This window comes from Vipera berus (genome assembly GCF_964194415.1).
Source record: "Vipera berus genome assembly, chromosome: 1".
Taxonomy (NCBI): domain Eukaryota; kingdom Metazoa; phylum Chordata; class Lepidosauria; order Squamata; family Viperidae; genus Vipera; species Vipera berus.
This window is the reverse complement of record NC_138202.1, coordinates 211,466,098-211,477,483: the sequence shown is the minus strand read 5'-3', so window position 1 is coordinate 211,477,483 and position 11,386 is coordinate 211,466,098. Positions and strand designations below refer to the sequence as shown.

The following is an 11,386-nucleotide window of genomic DNA, read 5'->3' as shown; positions in this document are numbered from 1 at the left end:
CATAGACTGGGACTATCTCTTCCCATGATCTTGAAATTCTATCTCCATTCTAGGCAGTGGTCCTCCTCTCTATAATAGGCAGAGGGAGTGGCCTAGAGCAATGTTTCTTAAACTTTTCCTCTCAGGACCCCTCCCCACTTTGAAAAATCACAGTAAATCCCAAAAGCGCTTTTGTTTGTATGGTTTTTATTTCCTGATATTTACCACATTAAAAATTAAAATCGGGGCATTTGCTGCTGTTTCTCACAATTGTTCGACTGGATGTTAATACTGCATTCTTTTTCAACATAGATTGGAAAATAATTTGATTTTGTGGACTCCCTGGACAAGGTCTTGGGGGACCTGCAGGGGTCTTAGGACAGTACTTTATAAAACACTGGCCTAGGAGGACAAGAGGAAAAGCTGCTACCAGGATAATGGTCAGATAAAAGAAACCTGAGCCTGGGAGCAGAACCGTAATCTGAAAAAATGTCTTAGACATGACCTTCACCAGTTCTTACAAATTTTGCTTGTATGTGAAATGCATTCTGATTTTCATGATTTTATTTCTATTAGACCTCTCAGCGGCTTTTGATACCATCGACCATGGTATCTTACTGCGGCGTCTCAGGAGATTGGGAGTGGGAGGCACTGTTCTCCAGTGGTTCTCCTCCTACCTTCTGGAACGTTCACAGTCTGTGTTGGCGGGTGGGCAGAGATCGACCCCGAGACCTCTCATTTATGAAGTTCCTCAGGGGTCGTTCCTCTCACCACTCCTATTTAACATCTATATGAAGCCGCTAGGTGAGATCATCCGTGGTTTTGGAGTGGGATATCATCAGTATGCTGATGATACCCAGCTTTTCATCTCGACCCCAAACCACCCCAGTGATGCCCTCGACGTGATGTCCCGTTGCCTGGAAGCGGTCCGGGTCTGGATGGGGAAGAACAGGCTTCAACTCAACCCGGACAAGACTTAATGGCTGTACATACCGGCATCTCAGGAAGTTCAGATTATTCCATCTCTTACTATTGGGGGTGAGTTATTACCCCCCCCCCCGTAGATAAGGCTCGCAATTTGGGTGTCCTTTTAGATTCACAGCTCTCCTTAGATGATCATATAGGAGCTGTGACTAGAGGGGCCTTCACCCAGGTTCATCTGGTGCGCCAGTTGCGACCCTATCTGGACCTGGATGCCTTGCATACAGTCACTCATGCCCTTGTGACCTCTCGTCTAGACTACTGCAATGCTCTTTACATGGGGCTGCCCTTGAGATCCACTCAGAAGCTTCAGCTGGTACAGAATGCAGCTGCGCGAGTTCTTTTGGGGGTCTCCCGATACTCCCATATTACACCTCTGCTCCGTGAGCTGCATTGGCTTCCAGTTGCCTTCCGGGTGAAATTCAAGGTGCTGGTGATGACATACAAAGCCCTACATGGCATGGGTCCGGATTACCTACGGGAGCACCTACTGCTGGCGTCAACCTCCCTCCGTCCTGTACGTTCCCACAGAGAGGGCCTCCTCAGGGTACCACCGGTCAGAGAATGTCGGCTGGTGACCCCCAGGGGGAGAGCATTCTCGGTGGGCGCACCAATCCTTTGGAACCGCTTACCGGCTGAACTCCGGATGGCCCCCGACCTTCGCTCCTTCCGGCGTGATCTAAAAACTTATCTATTCGAACAAGCCAGCCTGGCCTGATGGGTTTGGGTTTTAACATTATTTTAACTAACCTACTACATTGGGCACAATCATTTAACTTTGAATCTTGTATCCTGTATTCTTATTTTTGTTGCCCTGAGTCCTTCGGGAGAAGGGCGGTATATAAATCAAATAAATAAATGAATAAATGAATAAATAAATAAATAAATAAATGAATAAATAAATAAATAAATAAATAAATAATAAATAAATAAAAAGTAGTGGTGACCTGCCTGACTTTGCTTTCCTAGTGTGGTCTATGTTGAAAAGATGACACTGTCCCCCTCCAAATTTAGTTTAAAGCTGTCCAGATAACCTTAGCGAGATATCTTCCAGATTGGAAGTATGTATGAAAATACCACCTGTGCCCCAAGTTATTTTGCTCATAGACTTGAAAGTCTCATAATCTTTCAATATTCTTCTCAAGCTGTCTCTGGCAGTTTCACTTGTTTCAACATGAAATAGTGGTTAATAGATTTGATTACTTGGGTCAGCTTCTGTTTCACACCTTGGATCTTCATACCTAGGGGACAACATACTGTTTTAATAGGATGTCTGATCTGCAGACTGCTGATTCTTCTTCTCAGTAGGGAGTCACCAATCACCACCACACATCTCTTACTCTTTGTGGAAGCCACTAGATTCCTTGCCTCTGTGATAGTTATGACTTTATTTCCTATAACTGTGATGCTTGGTGAAATCCCCTCTCTACAATCTGTGACTCTTCCTTCAGGTGGAGGAAGTTAGAATATTCTATTTTTCTTATTCTTCATCATCAATTTTGCCCAATTCCAGTCCTAGCAGAAGTGTTAGTTAAAAAGCAATGCATATTCAAGAGTTTAATAATGTTTTGAACCAATTTTGGTGAAGGAAACATGGTCTCCAGGACTGCAGATGATTAACTTAGTTTACATCCTCTATAGCACAAATAGAAAGTAAAAAAATAGATGATTGGAATCTCCCAGACAGAAAAATAATAATTATTATTGTTAATCCAAGTGTATTAACCCTTTCCTGTCAGGGCCATCTTCTGTGACTGAGAATTAAGGTTATTGTTATACAAATATGGTCAATTTAGGATGGGGGGATTGGAGAAAGAAAATGTTGAATAAGTTTATACATCTCTGACATACCTCCACTTCTGGTGAGTGCTTCATAATTTTAAGAGCAAAATAACAGCCAATTGAGTGTCCAATAAGTATGAGCTTGACATCTTTTGGCACATACTTTCGGAGGAAGTTCAACTTGTGTTCAACTTGCCCATGAAGTCCAAAAACATCATCAGTGTCATTTGAAACCATCTCTATAAACAACCAAAAAATAATAAAAAAATTATATCCTTTGCTTTGAAGATGATTCATTGCATTCACTGTTGTTCTTTATAACTGCTTTCCAAAATAATCCAGAAATTACCAAGAATACTCATAGACTTTCTTTTAGTGATAATTAATGTTGTTCAATTACTTGTATTAAATAGAATATTACCAATAAAATAGTAACAGTAATTAAAACCTATTTAAATTTGCAATACAGTAAAGTTAACCAAATATAATATAAAAGCTTTTCCAGAAAGTTAACAGAAGGGACCATTCTGAATTCCTGAATGAAGACAAAAGAAAGATGTAGAATTACCATAAAGGACACCCTGTTGTGATATCCCCAATCTCTGTTTTTCCTGTAGGAACAGAAAACAAGCCATAGATGCTGATCTTAAAAAGTAGAAAAGCCAACAAAATGGCAGCATCTTAAACTGAATCCTGAAACCAAAAGGCAGCGGAATTTTTTCAGGTAACAGTTAGCAAGAATTATGTTGCTAGACTATCTTTACAGTGATGACTCTTAACCATTTGCATCTTAAGTCCCACTGTATTAAAGAATTGGAATCCCACAATTTTAGAAATTTTATTTTATTCAGAGAATTAGTATGTTTCAGTCAGGGCTTTTTTTTGTCATAGAACACACCAGAACAGAGTTCTGGCACCTTTTTTCAGTGGATTTTGCAGAGTTGCCTTGAACAAAATCCTAGTCTTTTAGATACACTAAAAATTGAAGGGTTTTTTTTCCAACTACAAAGGTAAACCTTATAGCAGACATGTCAAACTCACGACGTCATGTGACGTTGCACAACGTATCGGGACAGTTTTCCATTGCTGGCTTCCGGATGACGCAGGCCGGGAGTTTGACACCCCTGCCTTATAGGGTAGGCAAGGCGGGTGGTATGACGTGTGTGAGTTCCAGCACTTTTTTTTTTTTTTACAAAAAAAGCACTGGTTTCAGCCATCAAAAGTTTGGAAAATGTTGATATTATTCAAAACCTAAATGGTTGTCAATCTTTTGTACTTTATTTTCCCACTCCAATACTTCACTAAAGAACTTTCTTTTATATCAAACACAATCTGGAATTTTCTTTTCTAGGAAAATCATAAACATAAGCATTCCATTATTATGTTTATTACTTACAGTAAATTTTAAACACCTGAACATTTAAGTGACTTACTTAGCCTACTTCTGAAGGCCACCTGTGATAGATATGCACTTAGTTAAGAACCAACTGTTTTTAAAGAAAGGGTGGCCAATTTTCTTATGCTCAGAATCTACATTTCTTGTTTTTCGGAAAAATGTTCAAACTCCAGGGGATGCAGGGTACAAGCCCAGTGTTGCAATGTGAAATGAGCAGCTATATAAAACTAATAAATAAAATAAAATACTCATGGTCTTGGAGACATTCACTGTATAATATAATTTCAAGTGCATTTTTCCACTCTGGGTCATTTCCCCCATGAAGTAAAAGTATATTAAAAAAAATGCTTGTAAAAATCTCATTCAAATATTCTCTTCTATGGCAAACCTTCATTCCATTTTAACAGACTACGTCTGATGTGGTAAATAGCAGAAAGTCAGACTAAGATCCAGGTTCAAATCCACTCAACAATGAGAGGGAGAGAGAAAAACAAAGAAGAGAATCTGTTTCTGTTTAGTATTCCTCTTCGTAAGTTGCTCAGATGACAGTCAAGGCGGGATGACATTCACTATTTAGTTTCTCAGAGGCTATATTGCACAGGGTTGTCTATGGTAACGTGTTTGGCACCATGCTGAGAACATGAAGAACCACTTATTGAGTGTGCTCTCATACAGTCCCCACATAATTAGTTGTTTTTAAAAAATGCCACAAAAAAGTAATTGTTGGGTATAAAATGATAATTGCTTCAAGGAAACAGGATCTTCTACTGTTTATTGTTTAGTGTTCAGTGTTTAGCCTTTTGTTCAAATCTTAAACAAATTAAACCAGGGATGGCCACAGAGAAAGCTTTGAGAAAGCCAATTAATACTGTTGGTAAACTGTCCTTAGAAACATCCTGCCATGATTTATGCTATTAAATTAAAAATGGAAGAGGCGGAAAGGAGAATGAGAAAGGCAGAAATAAACGACATGTGCCCTCTTCTTTACCTCCTAAAAAAAAAGATGAAAGCAATCTTTTGCCAATAATTGTTTTATTTTTTTTCATTTATTATACAGGTAATGGAAAATAAAAAGTTTTGTAGCAAAGGCCTAAGGCCAAAGCATTGTTTTCAGATGAAGGCCTATTTTTAGGCCAAGTTGCTCTGGTTATTTTTTCATCCAGTCCATCGCCAAGTATTGTGTTGTAAGCTGAACATCTAATTCATCCTACGAAAAGTATTGTCCTGAATTATATGAAGTTCTCAAGTAACCCAAACCTAAGACATGTTTATGATCATTTCTCATGTCTTTCCTTATTCATTTAACAATTAAATAAAATGATTACGATAAAGGTATAGAAAGTAGTATCTTCATGTACCCCGAGTATGTATATTGGTTTTTCTGCTCTGGTCCTAAAAAGTCATTTAGTTAAGATAAAACTAATGGTTGTCAATTTTTTATAGAAGCAGAAACTGGTCTCAGAAAAGCGACAGACACCTAGGATCGCATTTCAAATATCTGATAGAAAATAGAAGAGGAAAAAGAAATGGGTTTTTTTTCTTTCTTTCCTGTGCATAATAAGGCCTTTGATTGTGGATACTACAAACAATTGTGGATAGTCTTTAAAAATATGGACCTAGTGGACTACCCCATCTTCAACTAATGCAGGGGTGTCAGACTGCTGGCCCAAGGGCCGGATGCATCATGCCAAAACCACACCCACCCCATTGCCGGCAATGGAGAAAAAGTCATGATACGTCGCGACATGTCACGTGATGTCACGAGTTTGGCACCGCTGAACTAATGTGTTCAAAATCAAGAAAAGATTATGTCATGGTTGTATACTGTCATCCTATCTATTTAATTTACATACAGAATAAAATGGAACTCAAAAAACATTTGCTATGTTGGAAAACGTCTTGAAATAGAGGAAATGTTGTACTGGGGAAAAAAGACACAACGATACACCACCCTAAAGGAAAGAGGAAAAAAGGAAAAGGCTAAAAGTATCAAGGTGAAACTGAGCTAATTTAATTACATTTAAATCACAAATGCAAAGCTATCAATGTGTTTCTACACCTAGAGCAGGAAAAGAGATCACAGAAGGCATTGTAGTTTAGATCCTATCCACAGTTTTAATTTTCTGTAAAGATTAGTGCAAATGCATAGGAAAGAGTTTGTGTTGTATTCTTTAGCACATGTGTGGCAGCCACTAATATTCAGAATATCAAATTAGTTGAAGCCCCCTTCTCTTATTCATTTAGCACCAGAAGTCAGCAAGCATCTTGCTGACATCTTATATACCCTTCATAGTTCATACAAATGAACTATGAATTGGGACATGATTTGTCTTCTAGGGATTTCTCTCCAAACAAAATGCCTTTTCAAATCTCTAGTTCGCTGTTTTGGAAGTAATGCACATTGTTGTTTCTCAAGGAGGGAGTTAAGAATATAAATTGAAAACCACAGTATTACTCATCTCAGTGAACTGTGACAAAACCCCCTGAAACTGGGATACCAGAAGATATAAATGTTTCTTTTCCACAAGCTTCAAATTCATGAAGAAATTTCTTTCAGCCTTCCCTTACTTAGGATATCATCTGCATCCAATTACAGAATGGGTGATGGTATCAGCTAGAGAACAACTTATGTCATGGAGTGAAAGGCTGAAAATATCCATAAACAATATGCACATGCACACAAACAGTCACGGTCTCTCTCTCTCTCTCTCTCTCTCTCTCTCTCTCTCTCTCTCTCTCTCTCTCTCTCTCTCTCTCTCTCTCTCACACACACACACACACACACACACACACACACACACACACACCTAGGCCCAAAGTTAAGAGAAATATGGATAATAAAAGGCCTCAGTAGTACAAGATTTGAAAAAAAGAAAAGTGTTCCAATCCATATTCTTGCTCAAAAAAAAATACGGGGTGTTTGTGGGGAACAGAATGGAGAAGAAACATTACTTTTAACACAAGATCAGCCAACTTATTTTTACAAATTACATAAATTACTAGCAAAATAAACTGGTAAACACAATGTGCTGCCTAATATAGAGAATGTGATTTTAAATAAACCACAGTAAAATGAATATTATAGTTACAGTAGCATGAAGCAAAGGGGCAAAAAGTGTACTTGGTATATTTGCACACAAGTTATTTAGAGATAACCAGAGCTGGGTGATCTTGGGCCAGTTACTCTCCCTCAGCCCAACCCACCTCACAGAATTACTATGGAAAAAATAGGAGGAAGGTATATTAGATATGTTTGCTGCCTTGAGTTATTTGTGAAAATAATAAAGACAGGATACAAATGAATGAAAAGTAAAAAGGTAAAGGGGTTCCCCTGTCCAGTTATATCTGATTCTAGAGATCAGTGCTCATCCTAGCCAAGGGAACCAGTGTTGTCCAAAGATGCTTCTGTGGTGCTGCAGCTGGCATGACTATATCCTGAAGTGCATGGAATGTTGTTACTTTCCCACTGAAGTGGTACCTATTTATCTACTTGCATTTGCATGCTTTCAAACTGCTAGGTTGGTAGGAACTAGGGCAGAGGAAGGCAACCTTGGCTCTTTTATGACTCGTGGACTTCAACTCCCAGAATTCCTGAGCCAGCATGGAACATTCTGGGAGTTGAAGTCCACGAGTCATAAAAGAGCCAAGGTTGCCTACCCCTGAACTAGGGCAAGGACAGGAACTTACGGAGTACTTGAGTCTCAAACTGCCAATTTTTCAATCGACAAGTCCTGTGTCTTAACCGCTCAGACACCGCACCCCCTATAAACGAATGAATGAATAAATAAATGTTTAATATTGCTGAATATGTATGTCATTTAAGAAGTAGGTTGTTTGAAACAAATCAAAACCAAACATACTTTAAAATTGCAATGTTTCAGTATTATTTGCACCGATTCCAAAATAAAATATGTTCAAGGGGAATTATCACAGAGGAGTAAACCTCTATGCTTATCTTTTAATTTATACAAGAAAAGTAATGTTCGTGTTATTTTGGATAATCTTCTTATTTTACCTGCTATCCTTAAATCACACCAACTGATTTATGCAGTCTTCAACTTAATTCTACTCTTGCTGACAAGCCTAAGGTCTGTGTTATATGTGCAAAGACAGTTATACAATTCTAGTAGACATTTGCAAAAGGTTTTGAATTCATAATGTTTTAAGCTCAAAATGGGTTATTTCAAACATTCTACAAATGGTTTTGCAAGATGTTTTCATTTTGATGCAAAGGCTCTTTTCAAATTTAGAACACTTCTGGAATGGCTGAAACCATCCATTTCAAATTAGAACTGGGAGATGGTTCAAGTATAAAACTTCCTGAAGTTGAACTGGTTTGTATACCCCTAAATTTTAGTAAGTTAATGGGATAAATCAGGGTGAAGAACTTACAAGTCTTCACATGTTATTGACTTTTCAGTGTGGCATCCCTAGCCAACATAGCCAGTATCAAGGAATCATAGGACTTCATTAACTTTTGTAGGACCAAAATTTCTGATATAGAATAAAAATACCACAAATAGACATTTGCATGTGTTTGTGTACATGTGGGTATATGACAGATTACAAGCAAACACAAAGCAAATCAAAAGACAAAAAAAGCAGCTGAAAATTTGATGCATTTTCCCCACAGTATATTTTCCATATTCCATATTAACTCCTGGCACAAAATGTTTGTCCATTTCCAATCAATATTAATGAATTATTATGCATGTTTATGCTTTCAAATGTCCTTTAAAGTTCCTGAAGAGTCAAACTGAGCAGTAAAGGCTGAACCATTATGATGAGCACCACCACATGCTGAGGCAGTTTCTGAAACATTAAATGAAAACAACCCGTTCTTCCTCACACACTGATGTGGTAATATTTCACTGTTGACGAATAGCCTGCAGAACTTTGAAAGTGAATCATCACATATATTAAACAGTCCTATAAACAGGAAGCTCCTGCTCTATACTGAAACATCAGACATATTCTGTAGTAAAAAACATTCTTGTATATTTGTGACACTACAACAGAGTAAATCATTCATTTCTCATTATATAACACTTGTTGGTTAGCATTATGTAGACCTCATGAAAATTCATGAGGATTATGAAATACAGGCATTTTAAGCAAACTATTTGCTAAGATACTGTAAGAAATAACCATGTAATTTCATTAACACACCCAGTACTTCTTTCACCTGCATTTATTTGTTGTTGTTGCTGCTGCTTTCATCAGAGCCAAATCAGATGCGATATTAATCTTGAGGCTGAAGCTAAGACCTGAAAACCTGATACTGAGATGTTACTATCTCAGCAGTCAGTGAAACAAAATGGGAGAGATAACTGCTAAATGGGAGACCATTCCACATGTAAATAGGGGACTATTCTACCTAAACAGCCCTCCCAACCTGTAAGGATACGTGAGAAAGACTTGGGGAGACAAGTCAAAGAACTGCCTAGGGAACAATCCGATAAGAGACAGCATAGAAAGAAGTTGAATAATGGGCAGGATAAGAAACTCTGAAGAGACTTCCTAGTTTCTCAAGTTGGGAAGAGATAGGAGGGGAAGAAAGGATTGTACTTTCAGACTTGTAAGATTCTGTCAATGTATCTTTACAAAAAAGTAAAAATCAGCTTATTTGGTTGTGATTCCTGCCTGGTTTACCCCACAAGACTGACACAAGCTGATTAGTTGTCAATGGAGGTTCTCAGTCATCCCGGTCATGGTTGTCAGGACTGAAGAAGCTTCTTGGATGAGAAGCAAAATGCCTTCAGGGAAAAACCAAGTCCAGTTGCCTTTTCAAAAAGCACCTCTGGGACAAGCTGATTAGCTATACCATCTTGGGAATGGATGGTTGCCCTCCATGTCTGGGGACTCGGATGTTACACAAAAGTCCAGAGAGAAAAAAAAAGGGAGAACAAATGCACATTTTTAGTGTACATTCTCATTCAAATGGCTGCCCCGCTCCCCAAGAACACAACTTTCCACTCAGTGGTTATATTTTATGGACATTTGCATGATAGTTGAAGTGAATTAGGGCTAAATATGACTTTATCCTATCCCCAAAACAATTTAACAGCTGTGTATTAATTTTTTTTGACAGGGATAGGGAATTTATAGGTTTTCAAGTGTGGCTGATTAGCTACTGCATTCACAATGGTATCTTAATGGAGCAAACAAGCCCCCTTAACTAAATTATTTATTATTTTTCTCCTACTGCATGTGGGGGGGGACTTTTGTCCAAAGCATAATTAGGGGTGATTAATCCCTTTTTGGAAGGAGCCCACATCCCTTGCCATAGTGATATTTAGCTCAGCATTTGACTAGTAAAGTTGCTCAAATTTGCTTGAATCTTAACCCGCTCGGACAAAATCTAAAGCAGTGATCAGGACAATGATTATTTGGAATTCATTTTAGCCTATGACCTATGATTAATTGGGTAGGGAGTTCTCTTAAATGTCCTAGACTCTTGGAACAACTGGTACAGTTCTCTGCATCCACTGGACTAGATTGTTAATACTTCTTTAAAGAAGGAAATATTTCCAATAGCCTTCAAGGAAGTTGGCATAATTTCTCCTTAAGAGGCTGAGCCTGGACTCAAATAGGAATTAAATAAGAATTAAATGACTATCACCCAGTTGTCCAACCATCATTTTTGGCTGTTTGTTCAGAGAACACTGGATAAAGCAGTTATCTGGATCCTAGTCAGTCAGGTTCAACATTTTTTTAGGTATCCCATACAAAAGCTCTCTGAAAAATTAAATTCATTTCTATGTGATGAATTTGAGATATCCAAAATTGCACAGTATAATTCTTTATTTCATATTTAAATATATAACCAATAAAGACAGCATTTTGTATCAACATTATCCTTGTGACTTTCCACATTAGTTATTGCTTAGTTTTGTCTTCCCTTTTCATTAAGAAATGTGTTCAAGGTGGCTTATAACAACAATATTGAGGTCCAGCCAAAGTTTTAAATGTGAGGCTATGAGTGGCATGTAAAGTGTTAACGTAACTATTTGTAAAGATTCTAATACAATTTCAATATAGTAAGATAAACCCAATATATGTAAGTTTAAACCAATATATGTATAGTGTCTATAACTCAATAAAAGATTAATTGTTTAATCTCTAGTCGAACATGACCTTATTGACAGCAGCATACGATCAGTAGCTTCCGTTTTGAAAGCCAGGGCTCTGAAGTACAATGTATTTTAAAAAGCCTCTGAGAGGAAGCACTAACATGCCATTTAAATA

The 11,386-nt window shown here is 37.8% G+C and overlaps 1 protein-coding gene across 1 annotated transcript in view; it reads right to left on the bottom strand.

Moving 5' to 3' along the window:
* Window positions 1–765: 765 nt before the first annotated feature.
* The window catches only part of LDAH (lipid droplet associated hydrolase), a 28,706-nt gene continuing 18,085 nt past the window's right edge, over window positions 766–11,386 (bottom strand). Inside the window, exons 4-5 of the mRNA XM_081315347.1 lie at window positions 2,812–2,981; window positions 766–2,201 (exon numbers count right to left, since the gene is read on the bottom strand). Of these exons, the coding sequence (XP_081171473.1) occupies window positions 2,196–2,201; window positions 2,812–2,981 (176 nt within the window). The 3' untranslated portion in view covers window positions 766–2,195. The remainder of the gene's footprint in view (window positions 2,202–2,811; window positions 2,982–11,386) is intronic.